The 16,852-nt window shown below is 41.4% G+C and overlaps 1 protein-coding gene across 2 annotated transcripts in view; it reads right to left on the minus strand.

Annotated features, from left to right (window-relative positions):
- LOC110526275 (cadherin-8) overlaps positions 1 to 16,852 on the minus strand; it is a 73,726-nt gene that overhangs the window by 29,786 nt on the left and 27,088 nt on the right. For both annotated transcript variants that reach the window (XM_021607094.2, XM_021607091.2), the window contains exon 3: positions 13,233 to 13,527. In XM_021607094.2, coding sequence (XP_021462769.1) covers positions 13,233 to 13,527 — 295 coding nt within the window. The remainder of the gene's footprint in view (positions 1 to 13,232; positions 13,528 to 16,852) is intronic.

Raw genomic sequence — 16,852 nt, forward strand, 5'->3', positions numbered from 1 at the left:
GAGATGGGCTACGTTGTATCAAGCCCTTTCATGACATTTTATGCAATATCATTCATATACACTGTTTTCCCTGTGGTCGAAAATCACAGAACAGCTTCAAATACTGTTACAATACCAGAACTGTAGTAAACCTAGATTAATTGAAAGTGTCACAAAGTCTTTGTTTAGGGAATGGGCAGGGAATGTATGGAACTAATACAAATGAATTACAAATTAAGTACTATTGATGTATTCAACAATACAAATTAATCTATTCCTGCAAAGCTGGTTGAGAATAATATATATGGTATATGCTATAGGTATTTGCCAATTGTCAAATGAAATTAAGACAGGACAGGAAATTGCTCCACTTTTCAGAGATAATAAGTCTTATCTGCCTAAAAGTTAAATTGCTAATACTACAATGACAGTGGGAAAATGGAGCCATATTTGCATTTAATTATGAAAGCACCTTCATACTTCTGATTGCTTGAAAGGTGTGTCTGCAGCAAATAGCAAATCCAAACTATGTGACAATACATAGGGATTGAAGTGTGGAACAAAACAGTGGAACTAGTGGGCCATGAAATAGCCCCCTCTACCTTTTTCCTTACAGAGGTGTACATTCTCCACTCCTCTGATAAAAAAAAAAAATATGAGGGATTAAAAAAGCTTCTGTTTGGCACGGTTTCAAATCAGTAAAGATTAGCTTGTCCTTCCTGGATATTGTACCGAGAATTCGGGGACACTCATGACTGCAGAGTTGGATGCACCTCTGGGCCCTTGGTCGAGGAAACTCAATTGTGGGAATATTGTCTCTGGTTTGATTTGATGCCTATAGCCCACCGGTGCAATTACAAAGATGTAATACCTATCAACTTTAGGAGATGAAAAATAACAATCGCTTATAAAAATGAAATTCCAAAGCTGATTTGGGTCTGTGACAAAACCTCTGCAGGTTAGAGGCCTAAATCGACTGATGTGTGCAGTCACACTACTGACGTTAATTCTCAAACAAATGTCACTTACAGTATGTGGTAGTATCTGAACTACCTTTGAGATGATTGAATGAATCCATGCTATTCCCCTGTCTAAAGACATGTGTCATGGACTTTGTTTTCTTCCAGTAGCCCACAAACACCCAGAGATGCTACAGGTTGTGTTCTTGTGGTAAACCTAATGTAATCTCATTAATATTAACTAGAGTACTGAGGACTTATTGCTACACAAATTATGAACAAATGTTATGCCCACAGGTTATGAAACTATTAAGCAATTAGGAGGTATGGTCATGGTCTTTATGATGTGAAAGCTAGCGTTTCAAGAGCAAGGGCGGGATAAAGATGTTGGGGTATATCCTTTTGTCTCATCAGATGAAAAACTAAGAGGGCACCTCCCATTTACTGTGTACACTGCTACAGTGATAGAAAATCAATAGGAATCTTCCTTGAAAACTGGAGAGGGGATAAATCCAGAGGCTTAGTGATGTCAGTTGTGGCACTGTGGCAGTGGGAGTGGGAGCTCTTGGTTAGTGCAATGGCTTTGTTTCCCAGTGTCATAATTGTTTCAGTCTTGCCAGGGACCCATGAGGCTAACAGGACGCCAGACAGGCTATCCTGGTTGGCTCGCCACTGACAGTGAGGGAGAATGGGGCTCTGTGGCCACATGTACATGTATGCAGTCACTGAGACATACGGAAAGTAGTATGCAACTCTAAAACCTTGGATACACCAGTGCTGTTATCTCACTGTGTCTGCACTGTGGGGTGCACATAGACTACGGTGTCTGTCTCCAAGAACACCATGCTCAGTGGTTAGAATGGCAGAATTATTCACGTCTTGCCTCATCGAAATGTACCACATTTTCTATCTGAGATTGCAAATAATATACAAATAAATATTATGAAAAGAATGTCCTTGAAATAATTACTCATTCACATCTTTACATATTTATACTCAAACGTGTTGAATAATACAGTATGTGAATTGGGTTTCAATGACTCATCAGGTTGATGAATGGATGTTCCCCAGGTCCATCATCTCCTCTGGTTTCTAGGTCAAATCAAATGAGTGCCAGTCCTCAACTGGCTGACCGGTAGTCAATGGTCTATGAATGCACTAGCCTTGTGACAAGAGAATGACCATGTATTGATTGCCATCAGATAGATATTGGCACTGTTATCTTTTGTGGCTATGCCGCGATAAAAAAATAGCTCATGGTCAGACTAAGAGACTCATGTGGATTGGCTAGCTTGCTGTGGTGAATGCTGCTGCTGTATGACCCAGTTGATTGAAATGCATAGACTGGGAAACACATTAAGCACTGTCGGGCCTGTTGTCAAATGAAAATAGCAGGCCAAAGCTCTTGAATATAGAAATAGGATAAACAAGGTTCAGTAGACAACCATCTACTGTAAGTGCAATGGCATACTTGGAAACCTACCAATGTATTATCAGAGTTGTCAACCAGGTTCTATATGGGTTACACATGAACTTTGAGGCAGATGGATCTGATGGAAATTCTGAAACAGATCAGTATGGAAATGACTTAAAAGTGTCAACTTTGTCATCTGCCATTCAACATGGAAGTCCAATTTCCCACCCAATGTTCAATCCAGTATGATTTACAACTAGCACTGTCATTGAAAATGGTGTCACAGCACATGCCATATTGCTCATGAGGAGAAATGAGCATGTGGTAAAAGTCTGACAAGAAATAATAATCAGTCAGTAAAACATTGTCTCCCTCAACAGACCCCTCATCATAACCCTGGTCATGCGTACTAATGCTTAACATTGTGTGCAAGTAGGGCTACTTTAATGGATATGAGGAAGAAATGAAAGACAGCACGGTCAGGGCAGTCTGAATCTATGAGGATCAATGCATGGATAAAAATCCATGTGTTTACATCAAAGAAGTGTTGAATATCAGAGAGATACTGTGTAGGCCCAGACAGGAAACTAGAGAATATCCCCCAAAAAATTGCTCCCCTGAGCTAGTGATGGATAGGGTATGTCATGCTTGTGAAGTGTAAGGGACTGTCACACATAACCACTTACATTGTCATTTTTGCAGTACAATTAATGGTATTTTTCTAAGACACAGAGGAAGCCTTCACTGAGAAACTAGAAGGGAATGTGTGTGTGTGTGTGTGTGTGTGTGTGTGTGTGTGTGTGTGTGTGTGTGTGTGTGTGTGTGTGTGTGTGTGTGTGTGTGTGCATGCGTGTGTGCATGCGTGTGTGTGTGTGTGTGTGTGTGTGTTTGTGTGTGTGCGTGTGTGTTCTAGGGGGGAGTGACAAGGAAACCTTACATAACAAGCAGGCTGTGGAGTGTGAGCCGTGACAAGCCGTTTACAGGAACCACAGGAACAAAACAATTAAGAGTGTCCTTTGTTCACCGCTGATGGCTGTGACATATGCCGCCATTTTAAAGTGTTGTGTCATTGATTCACTTTAATTAGTTCTTAGGAAATGTGTGCAACATGCAGATAGTTCAGGGAAGAAAGTTAGAGACAGAATGGGACACTTCACATATTTAATTGCTCCCAGGACAGATATAATGGCTGGGCAATAACAAATGAAAAGTCATGGTATATGTTCTAATGAATATATTCATCCTGAGTAAGTGACCATAATGGTGTTCTTTCCAATACTCTAACAGCAAGGGGTGTAAATATTTAGTACAAATTATGTTTTTGAAAAACAAGTTACAATATGCTGTAGGAACTGTTCTGGAAAGTGATAGTGTGGTTAAGGTTTATTCAATAGACTGAAACTGGCCATGGTCAACAGAGACTTGAAACCAAGAATGACAGTGTTACAATAATGTCCAATGCACTACACTGACACAGACAAATAGAGTGTAGCACACTGTTTTTACATACCTAGATTTGCATTGTAAATTGTCTTTGTCTTGTAAAATGTATCCAAATGACCCCTACGTCGCACTACAACGCTGTAGTCAAAGGTCCCATAACCTGGGGGGCAGCAGCTGAGGGTGAGCCTGGGACTTTTGAATGGCACATAGGACCAACTACCACAGGTATAACCTTTGACATGGGTCTGACACCTACTAGAGAACTGTATCAAAACATGCACCTTGTACTCAGAGGCAATGTGAGGGTAAGAGGGAACACCGGAGAACCTATCGTTGAGTCAAAAAGGTTAACATGCTTCCCGGAGGAATCTGAGAGGTAAGACCAAAAGCACTGTACGTGACTTGTGACTCAATGCATCAGTCAGGCATATGGAGTATTTCTACTGCCTCCTGACGAGCAATCCATCATTGGGAACACACAGAAGCTTGTGGGCACTTACACTACGTCCCTATAAACAGATGGATCTCACAAAGAAGAGAGCAAATACAATGGAAAGCGCCTCCAAACTCCAAGTCATCTCCTGCTTTGTTTACACTCCGTGAAGTGAGGTGAAATTTTAAAGGGCAGCCAATTACCCAGAAGCCCTTATGTGAGATAGTCATACCTGTTCACTGACTGGTGCTGGATTGACTACTGTGGACACCAGCCTATGACTGTGGAGAAACCACAGACTGGTTAAATCGATACTCCGGTGTAAGGAGCAATGCAACTGTCAATATTTTACTAACAGTGAAACTGGAATATGGCACTGTGCTGCAGAAAAAACAAGCCAAATACCAACAAGAGCAGGGAGGTGAAGAAGAAAAACACTCCTCAAATAATAATCATCATCTACACAACATATAACAGGCTGAGTGCTGTTTAAAGGTTTCCACACACAGGTTAGAGAAGTGGTGGAGAAAGCATGAGCAGAGGCAGTGTAACAGAACATTGGCTTTGTTAATGGGACAGGCATCTGTGAGGATCACAAAGGCTCCACATACAGGAGATTTACCACTTGATCTCACGTTCTTATGTTTATTTTTCAAATGACCTTGCTGCAAGGACTTTTAAGCCTTCCCTTTATTCTCTGCTGTGATTGGATGGGCATCTTTGCTCAAGTCTCTGCCACCTTGATGAATGTGTTTCCCTCCCATTTATGTGTCTGTGTGGAATCCCCGCCACCAGCCATGCCACATGAATCTTCTGCTGGGCCCGTTCAGGAAGTGTTAGCAGAGGAGTGACACTCTCAAACACACACAAAAAAAACTCATACATGTGTGTTTAATGAAGTGATACTCAGAAAGCTCTTTACTTTTGTGTGTGTTCTCCACTTGTGTTCTCCAAGAGGAGATGCATACTTAAGTTACTGTGGGTAGAATCATGGACCTTTTTCTTCTCTAGTAAGTGTTGACTTTGTGTACTGTCTTTAAGCCGTTTGAAATGACTATAAAGATAAAGTGTTTGTTTTTTTCTCCACAGGATGCAATCAGTGCTTTTTAATTTGGGAGAGCACGGTTGTGCGCCTGTGGGGACCAAACAACTAGGGTTTGTACCTATGACAATTAATAATGCAGACAGAGAAAGATGGGAGGGCATAGGCTCCTGCACTCACTGCCGAGTACTCTACAATCACCAGGAGCAAGAAGAGCATGAGCATAGACAACTGTTCCCCCAACGCATTCCTTCAAACACACACACACACACACACACACACACACACACACACACACACACACACACACACACGTAGGAAAGAGTTTGGGGGTGGAAAACAAGTGAAATATAGTGAGAGAGATACACAGAGATAGCGGGGAAAAGAGGCAGGGAGTAAAAAGAGGGAGGCTTGCAGAGCGAGAGGGAGAGCTGTAGAGAAAAAGCCTCAACGCAACATTACATATCTGCAGCTCTCCTCCTGCATAATTAATGGGTGGAGCAATATTTTGAACTGAAGAATGTCTGTGAGAAAGCAACCTGGCACCCCAGCAGATATGAATAAGCATTGCCAATGCTAGGGTGCGAATTAGAACACTTTCGCATTCAGCAATCACTCCCCGCCTCACTCCCACCCATCATGCAGCCTTTAGGTTTCCATGTTCACCTCCAGTCAATTCATAATAGGGTTGGGCGGTATCCAGATTTTCATACCGTTTCTGCACTATACTGGGGTATACGGTATTACCTAATGTGCACACAAGGGGCGCTATAAAAATAAAACACTAAACAATTTAGGCGACAGGGATCTTGATCCAGTAGGGGATTGCATATCTTTGCTGTAACCAAGAACTTTGATCTTGACATCTAGCCACTAGCTAGCAAGTTAGCAAACCAAATGCATAGCTGGAGCACTGAGCTGGATATCAATTATTTGACACATCTTAGATTTCTTATAGTTATACTTAACGTAAAGTTATATTCAGTGGCTTGCTCCCAAAACCGAAAAAATAAAAACATATATATACGGTTTACAATCATACCATCAATTTCACAATACCCCAGCCGGTAAACAGTACAAACAGCCTAATTCATAATATGCTCAATAAAGCTGCATTCTCACATTGTCATCTCTTCCATGCAAATATCAATAATGTAAATGAGCGTCTGCTTCCAACTCACACTCTCAAACACGTAGATCCCCTGAACGCAGCTCACTTTCCAGACCACTTTCCGGCTCACACTCTCAAACACATAGATCCCCTGAACGCAGCTCACTCTCCAGATCCCAATCCCCTGAATTCTGATCACCCGTTCACACACCTGTATGTCATTATCACACACTACTTAGTTCAGGTCTTTGCACCCCATCATTGTGAGGTATTGTTTGTTTAGTGACACACTTCTATGCAGAGCACTGTTTTTTCCCCGTAATTTAATCCTCCTGTGTATGATAGTTTTGTTACTAGCCTTTTCCCTGCCTGTACTGTTGCCTTTTTGGACCCCCTGTGTATGACCTTCTGCATGCCTCTGGACCCAGCTACCTGCCTCCTCCTGTGGTCCTTTACCAATAAACACCTGCTGCGCCCTGTACTTGAAACCAGCTCTCTGTCTCCCATTGTGTTCATTACAACATCAAAATATATTATTATGTTAGGAAGGTGACATGAGCACCTCACTGTGTTTTTGCATGTGGGAACTGGACTACGCTTGCCAGCTAAATTAAGTATGTAAAAAGCTAGGCAGCATAAATGTAATATCAATGTAAATCATATGACGGCAGCTACGGTATACACTGGGCCTTGATTAGGCCTGTAGTATCACATATAGCATGTTCCATTCTCAGCATGCTCTCCATTTCTCCCTTCTCCATCATGAGAGGGATAATGTCAGTGTCGAGCATCGTACTGATTACCTTGTCAAAGGGGATCAGTCGCATCACTCCAGCCGACACAATGCTGCCCAGACCCATTAGCACTGGCCTTGGGTGTTTATGTACCTTCCTCTCACCACAAGAGCTGCCCGGACAAAAACACACTTCAGCTCATTCATTTCCCTCTCTTTTATCACATGTTGTCTCTTATCTCTTCTTCGTTTTTTTGGGATTCATGGCCGGGTGACTTTTGAAAAGCGCCAGTCGGGGGTTTTGTCCTTCGTGTCATTGAGCTCTTTACCATTCATCCGCAGAGCCAATCGTATGCAGAACATATTGAAGGGCATCATTACCTGGGAGCCTGTAGTTTTTGCTCACTCACCAAGGAAGACCAAGCTGAGGTATTAGAGAGGGAGAGATCAGGCTCAGCCACACAGGGGAGCAGGACAAATGACACGCAAACAACAGCAAGTTTGGAACTGCAGGGCACAGTTGTATTAATGCAGTTGTTGGTATGTTAGGTGTGCCACAGAGTGCATGCTACATAGAAAGCCTACATACCGTATGCTACAAAGAACAAATGCCTTAGGAGGCTTTGAAAGACCAGAGACTCATCATATTACATGCATAATTCAGAGTTACGCTGGATAATAAATAACGTGATGAATAAGTCATGTGTGAGTCAGTGTGTGTGCGTGTGTGCGTGTGTGCGTGTGTGCGTGTGTGCGTGCGTGCGTGCGTGCGTGTGAGTGCGTGCGTGTGTGTGTGTGTGTGTGTTCTTTCATTATTTTGGTACAACCCGACAGATGCGGCAGCTAGGTGATTGATTCAATTGAATGATGGCAGAACCAGTCCAGACATGCCTGTTGTCTCTGAATATTCACACTGTTTGTCTGACAAAACAACAAATTCCCAAAACTTGAAATTGTTTTCCCTCATCCAACAAGCCATATCAAAAGGCTGTTTCAGAAGAGGAATATAGATTTGTATGTAAGCATAGGTAACCATATGGAGAGAGAGCGAGAGAGAGAGAGAGAGAGAGAGAGAGAGATAGAGAGAGAGAAAGAGAGACAGAGAGAGAGAGAGAAAGAGACAGACAGAGAGAGAGTGAGAGAGAGAGAGCGAGAGAGTGAGAGAGAGTGAAAATGTGCGAGAGAGAGAGAGAGAGAGAGAGAGAGAGAGAGAGAGAGAGAGAGAGAAAGGACACTACAAATGCAGAATGAGGTGAAATAGAAGGAGCAAGTTATTTACAGCTAGGCCCAGCTTGTCTGTGATGTCCCCTCTGCCTTGGACTCCTGTCCTATCCCTATTTAGCAGCACCGAATGGGCTGGCTGGGCTGAGAGAGTCACTCCAGGTTCACTGGCCTGACCCCTGCCTCAGCTGAGGCCATGGGCCTTCTACAGCACCGTGCCTGGCCTGCACGGCAGATGTGACTCTGTTATGGCCCAGCTGCACACAGTGTTAAAGGCCCACAACCTCCTGCCTCCATGCCCATCTGCCAGAACCTAGAGTCCTGAATCAGAAAGGCGAGTCACACCAGACAGAAGCCCTGTACCAATGTTCTCCACCAAGTTGTTACAGTTGATGACCATGGTCTAAAAATGTATGTTTTCAAAGATAAGACTATGACCCTCCAACTACTCCAAAGCCACGGTTTTGTTCAGAATTGACAGCAAGATCAACGTTATACGACAAAGATCTGATCATGTGTTTGATGTCATCAAGCAAGGAAAATGTATAACACATCTGGCCTAAATGGAGAGTGGAATGGTATCAAAATAGCCCTGCTGTCCTGATATGAATCTGACACCTGTAATGTGTTGAAATATTGTGTGTAAGAGCATCTCACAGTTGACTAATGTAACCCATACTGTATCTGGGTCTTCACCTATGTCCCTTCGCTTTTTTCACTTGTGATCGATATCTTTCCTCACATGCTTTGATATAAAAACGTGTTATGTTTCACTCTGTATATGTTTCATTTATGAAGTTGTGTTAATATTAAAATGAGGTGTCTAATGTACGTATACTGTATGATAATGTGCCCAATGGAAGTCTGCATGTAGCACTCATTTCCATACGTCTCTCCTTGATCAAGTCAAAATCAATGATGACAACTCTTTACTTATTTCCCAAGCTGCCATCATTGATCAATGCATAATCAGAAATATCATTAGAGCCACAGACCGTGCCTGTTAGTCCTGTTACCGATGTTCATAATAACTTTCAAAATGCAAATGAACTCCAGGTAATCTATTAATGTCACTTCAATTTCATGTCTTTGCTCCAATTTAGCAGATCCTGACACGTTTGCACGCCTGGTGCTTCTGTACACAGGCTCATTTTACAGGGGGTTGAGAGCGGCCGCGCTGCGAGGAGAGGAGGGCTGAGGAGCGACATGCCATCTGTCTCTCCACCAGTTTATTAATCGCCTTGATAATGAAGCAGGCACAGGCAAGGCTCCCGAGGCTTCACGTTGGAGTTTTAGGTGGCAAAACAACTTTCCAAGTTTATTTCTCTGTGTAGCAATTATTGTCATTCACACCCTTTCTTTGGTAGAGAGGAGGGTCGGACGACCTGATTCTAATTACCTGAATCGTCACTTCAAGCAGACTCTGTAATTTAAACTACATCACAAACCCTTGTTAGCTCCAGAAGGCAGGGAGCTCTATAATTCCAGCGTATGGTTGTAGGACCTAGTGGGGGAATTTGCTTGCTTGTCTTGGCCTTAAAGTCAAAGACCCCATCAACAAGAAAACAGATCCAATAATCCAATGAGATTTGTCCAATCCGTGCAAATGATGCACAATTCCCCTTGTGAGAAGACCTATACCAATAAGTAGCAAACTCATTTAGAATTTAAGACAAATTGAAATAAAGAAATATCATGAATATAGATACAGCATTTTCACACTTCCAGTATCATAAAATGAATGGATGAGTATAGTGTATTAAATATTAATAATATAAAACCTTTAACAGGATATTTGGTGCTTGTTCAAAAATGTATTTGCCCACACTCAAAGGCTGATAGGAAGATGTAATAAAAATGAATACGACAGACACCCCAATAACGTCCCGTTTGAGATAATGTTGAAGACATGCAGTCCGGTATGAAAAATACAGAATTCCCCCCAAAAAATGTTGTTCTCTAATGTCCTCTTAGAATGAGATCATTAAGTGTTACTATCAGGGAACCAGATCAGAGTAAGATAACAGGAGAATCTCCTATAGGTTGAATGCACACAAGTCAAATAAATGTCATGACGTGTACTCTGCACTCTTTTGTCTTTCAATGGAGAATGTTAGTACACCAATAACAAAACCAAAACTGTGAATGGTTTTATTTGATTGGTTACTCAATAAATGATGTAATATGAAGCGAACAAAGCTAGGATTCTTATCCAGCTCACCTTCAGAGAGAACAAGGCATTCTGCTGCATGTTCCATTAACCTTCGTGTTCGCCTGCACACAGGAAACATGAAGACCTTACCTGCACACGTCACCTATATTTTCTTCTCGTGGTAACTGCCTGCCAAGGTTGTGAAGACACTGGGGCATTGTATAGCCTATATTTGAATGTGTACTATGAGAGGCATGTCAGCCCAAACATTTTAAAAGCTAACCTTTATTTGATAAAGCTCCAAATAACAGCTTACTGTTTTGGAATTGACCTTTTTAATACTTTTGAGTTACATGTTTTTGTCAGAAATCCAACAGTCTCTACGTTAATAAGAGTTTATTTTCCTCTGTTTCCGCAATAGACTTTATTGGAATTTCAAAGCACAACATGAAAATAGAGAGTTCTATATAAAATCTCATTTTAGTGTGATAGAAATTAAACACAAAAGATTGATGAATATCAGACGGAAGATGAAAAAAAAACACTGAATGTTTGTTTCTGTCTTTATGTCCAGAGCTTTTGATTCCTTCCATAACACCACAACACATAAAAACTTAACAAGACAGAAACAAGTTGTTTCAAAAAGCTAACAAGAGAACATTGGTGAATGTTTAATTAATCAGCAGTGATCCCAAAAAAAAAGAAATAACAAAAGCCACCAACTTCCATTTTTATATTGTATTCCCATTGGCAAATTCCAGTCTCTGCAGTCAACTAGCACTTTGCTTTTCACCCCACTACTAGCAATTCCCCTCACTTCACTGTCAAAACACATGGATAAATACAATGAGCATTTCAATTGAGAACAGCACACTCCAGTTAATTCAGAAGCCATTCAGACCCCATGACTTTTTTTCATATTATGTTAAAATACAGCCTTATTCTAAAAATGATTTAAAAAATAATAATTCATCATCAATCTACACACAATACCCCATAATGACAAAGCGAAAACAGGCTTTTAGATTTTTTTTGCAAATATATTAAACATTTTATTTACATATATACATACATATATATGTTTTCAGACCCTTTGCTATGAAACTCGAAATTGAGGTCAGGTAAGTCCTGTTTCCATTGATCATCCTTGAGATTTTTCTAGAACTTGATTTGAGTCCACCTGTGGTGAATTCAATTGATTGGACATGATTTGGAAAGGCACACACCTGTGTGGAACCTATATAAGGTTCCACAGTTGACAGTGCATGTCAGAGCAAAAACCAAGCCATGAGATCGATGGAATTGTCCATAGAGCTCCCAGAGAGGATTGTGTCGAGGCACAGATCTAAGGAAGGGTATAAAAGAAATGACTGCAGCATTGAAGGTCCCCAAGAACACAGTTGCCTCCATCATTCTTCAATGGAATAAGTTTGGAACCACCAAGACTCTTCCTTGAGCTGGTCGCCTGGACAAATTGAGCAATCGGGGGAGAAGAGCCTTGGTTCGGAATGGTCACTCTGGCAGAGCTCCAGAGTTCCTCTATAGAGATGGGAGAACCTTCCAGAAGGACAACCATCTCTGCAGCACTCCACCAATCAGGCCTTTGTGGTAGAGTGGCCATACGGAAACCACTCCTCAGAAAAAGGCAAATGACAGCCCATTTGGAGTTTGCCAAAAGGCACCTAAAGGATTCTCAGACCATGAGAAACAAAATTCTCTGGTCGGATGAAACAAAGATTGAACTATTTGACCTGAATGTCAAGCGCCACGTCTGGAGGAAACCTGGCACCATACCTATGGAGACGCATGGTGGTGGAAGCATCATGCTGTGGGGATATTTTTCCGTGGCAGGGACTGGGAAACTAGTCAGAATTGAGGGAAATATTAACCAAGCAAAGTACAGAAAACCTGCTCCAGAGTGCTCAGGACCTCAGACTGGGTGAAGGTTCACCTTCCAACAAAACAATGCCCCTAAGCACACAGCCAGTTCAACGCAGGAGTGGCTTCGGAACAAGTCTCTGAACGTCCTTGAGTGGCCCAGCCAGAGCCCGGACTTGAACCCGATCTAACATCTCTGGAGAGACCTGAAAATAGCTGTGCAGCGACGCTCCCCATGTAACCTGACAGAGCTTGAGAGGATCTGCAGAGAAGAATGGGAGAAACTCCCAAAACACAGGTGTGCCAACCTTGTAGCATCACAGCCAAGAAGATTTGAGGCTGTAATTGCTGCCAAAGGAGTTTCCACAAAGTACAGAATAAAGGGTCTGAATACCTATATAAATGTGATATTTCTGGGGGGGGGGGGTTTATTTATACATTTGCTAAACTTTATAAAAAAGTGTTTTTGCTTTGTCATTATGGGTTATTGTGTTTAGATTGACGAGGGGAAAACATCTATTTAATCCAACTTTTGACTGGTACTGTATATGGTATCCCCTTGCAGGAATTGTTACTACTCAACGCCGAGGACCATATTTAATATGACAACATGGAATTCATCATAGTAACACGTAATTGAAAAGTCAGGCAAAAATCTGTCCTATGTTTGTATTATAATGACGTCCAATGTTGTCATCAGTATACACCCCCCCCCCCCCAAAAAAAAAAAAAATTGGGTTATTAAATATCACGATAGTTACCTAAATACCCTACAATTACACATAAATAAAGATTATATTCTCAAATGATGTAGAGATGAGTTTTTATGCCTGCAGAAATAGAAGTGAAGGCTTTCACTTGACTTACCCACTTGAGACATCTCTGGGACAGAGGCCCGGTAGGGGCCTTCAACGAACTGTGGCGGATTGTCGTTTATATCCTGCACCTTTATGATGAACTCCGAGGGCGGTTCCAGGGGTTGATCGGTGTCTCTGTTAGTGACTTGTGCTGTAAGAGTGTACTCTGCCTTCTCCTCTCTATCCAGTCTCTTCATGGCGTGAATATCTCCCGTAATCTCATTGATGGCAAAGATGGTACCCGCCCCTTCACCAGCCAGGACATACTTTATTGGTGTGCTGCCAACATCCAAATCTGTGTGTAGCTGAAAAAAAGGAATGAATTGGTAAGTTTCACAATGTATTCTATTATCATTGGCATCATCTTTAAGTTAACTGATAAGAGTTTTATGAATGTTGAAAACCAATGTTGGCGCAACTGGCGTGGTCATAAACATGTTTCTTTGTATATATTGATAACTAAGGCCCACTGAGAACAAAACGTGTGGTCAACTGATACACAACAGAAAGTGGGTCATGTCTGCTTTATTATCTTATCATGAAGCACACTATACAAATAACAATGCCAGCACACATTAGTGTGAAAAATATTCTATGGCCAGAGGTTTTTGTTCTAACCAACATCAAACACTTTCATTGCCTATATGTACAGTGGTGTAAAGTACTTAAGTAATGAAAAAAACTTTTGGGGGTATCTGTACTTTACCTTACTATTTATATTTTTGACAACTTTTAGTTTTACTCCACCATATTCCCAAATGAAATATGTACTTTGTACTCAATACATTTTATCTGACACCCAAAAGTATTTACATTTTGAATGCTTAGCAGGATAGGGAAATTGTCTAATTCACACACTTATCAAGAGAAAATCTCTGGCGATCCCTACTGCATCTGATCTGGCGGACTCACTAAACACAAATGCTTTGTTTATAAATGATGTCTGAGTGTTGGAGTGTGCCCCTGGCTATCCGGTACATTTAAAAAACAAGACAATTGTGCATTCTGGTTTGATGTATATTTTAGAAATAACATTTACTTTTGATACTTACGTTTATTTAAAACGTAAGACTTTTACTCAGTATTTTACTGGGTGACGTTCACTTTTACTCTAGTCATTTTCTATTAAAGTATCTTCACTTTTACTCAAGTACGAGATTTGGGTACTTTTCCCACCACTGCCTACATATAGAGTCACCTGTCAAGGTCTTTGACACTGCAGTCTGGCAAGCGAGCACACATTGTGTGAACAGTAGCGGATTCAAGTACAGACAACCCTTTTCATGTTTCAAACGACTAAAGAGATTCATAGGGAATAAGACGATAACAGAAATGGAGCTCCAAGGTAAGAGACAGTTTTTTTCTACAAATGAGGAGCGGATTTGGCTGGTTTTTATTCTATCCTTATATTAGGAACTTGATCCCAAAGGTAAGTGACTAAGGATTGAAGGGGGGAGGGGACCATAAAGTAGAACATTTGCAAATTGGACAATGTTCAGCATTGGTCTAAAACATGTCCAGAAGAGGTCCTCTTTCTAATTTGTATTTTTGTAAAGATCTTGCACCAGAACATCCTATTCAGCAACTTCCATTTCATTTTCTGCTCTGAAATTTGCCAGAGGTATTCCTTTGAGACTGTGTTTGGGGACAGAGTAACACGGTAAAATGTGTGTACAAAAATCCAGACCTCTATAAAGCCTCCATGATTGTTTTATAAACCCGTTTTATGCATATACTGTCTCAAAGGTGCTGTTCACAGACACTGACAAAGCACATTCACTTAAATTGTCACACCTTGCACTTTTGTTTTCCTAATTGTGCCATCGTTTCACATGAAAGATGTGGCTCATTAACACAACAGCTTCACATCATTCCACACACTACAAAACCCCTTAAATGAGCCCAAATGAATGTCTGTCAGTTTACTTGGAGGCTATCTATATATATGTGTGTGTGTGTGTGTGTGTGTGTGTGTGTGTGTGTGTGTGTGTGTGTGTGTGTGTGTGTGTGTGTGTGTGTGTGTGTGTGTGTGTGTGTGCGAGTGCGTGTGTGCGTGCGTGCGTGCAAGTGTGTGTGCTTATATGTCTTAAAATACAAAGCTGGCCAAGAAAAATCATACACGATATGAAGTCTTCCTTGCATAATTTAATCCATTATTCTAATCTTGGAACAAAAATAAATATCAGTCGCCCTCCCCGTCATATGAATAAATGTATGTATAGTAAGCAGTGAGAAACCTACTCTCACCAGAATGTTTCTAGATACAGTGCATACTGTCCAATGAAAATGGTTCCTCTTTCCCTCTCGTAAGATGATCTTTACACCACAATGCACAAGTGATCACCAGAGAGGAGAATTAAAGAAAAGGGGCTGACAAGGCTGTCTATCATTATCCAAGTTAGCAAGGCAACAAAACTGCACCGGCAAACAATGACATTCTGGGAACACTTAACCTTAACCGTTTTGTGTTCATTAAAACTGTTCTGTCCACGTTTGCAATTGCAACGATAACGTTGTATGGTACATACACTCAACCACTCAAACCCTCAAACTGCACTTAAGACCAGGTCTGCACTAAAGAAGCATAAGTAGATTAATGAGTGGGAAATAACCCAATAGCAATGTCACAACCGCAGCCTTGCATGATAATGAAAACTGCTCACATATCCGGACTTCCCATCACGCATCTATTTATCTATGTTTATTAGAAACCCCTCTGCATGTAAGAACTCAGACATCACGCTTATTGGCCTGCATTATAGTTCACTGCTTCATTATGAATCTCAATGCACAATGAGGGGAATCATACCCTCTTCCCACTCTACCCCCAATCAATGCCACATGGGGCTGCTTTTACTGTCAAGCTCAGGAGAAAATATGTCACTCCATACTCAAGATGAGCTTTTATAGCAATCGGAGGAACAATAGTGCATCCTAATGAGGAACATCTCATTCCCCTCGGCCTCAGGCTCCACACTTAAGTGTGGCGTTAAGCCCTACATGGCGAATTAATGATTTTGCTCCTTGTCAGGGCAAGTGGTGGAGAGGGCATGTGCTGCTCCTCTCTGCAGGGAGAGGGAGTATGAGGGAGAGGGCTCCCTGTCACCCTGTAAGACTGGGTGTCAGCTGGCGTCTAGCATGTCAGAGCAGTTCCCCATCTGAATCTCATCGCAAGGCTCAATTAGGCAGGGTTTCTTTGTGCTGTTCGCCCTGGAAGCTTAAATCCTTATATGCTGATTTGTGTGGTGAAATTCATCCAAAAATACTTGCTTTTCTAAAATTGAGGATGTGGGCAATCTGTGTGTGGGTAGCCAACTGATACAGTTCAAGGTGGAAGTTTACATACACTTATTATGGAGTCATTAAAAATTGTTTTTCAACTACTCCACAAATTTCTTGTGAACAAACTATAGTTTTTGGAAGTCGGTTAGGACATCTACTTTGTGCATGACACAAGTAATTTTTCCAACAATTGTTTACAGACAGATTACTTCATTTATAATTAACTGTATCACAGTTCCAGTGGGTCACAAATGTACATACACTAAGTTGACTGTGCCTTTAATTAAACAGCTTCGAAGATTCCAGAAAATGATGTCATGGCTTTAGAAGCTTCTGATAGGCTAATTT

Source organism: Oncorhynchus mykiss, chromosome 6 (genome assembly GCF_013265735.2).
Source record: "Oncorhynchus mykiss isolate Arlee chromosome 6, USDA_OmykA_1.1, whole genome shotgun sequence".
NCBI classification, from domain to species: domain Eukaryota; kingdom Metazoa; phylum Chordata; class Actinopteri; order Salmoniformes; family Salmonidae; genus Oncorhynchus; species Oncorhynchus mykiss.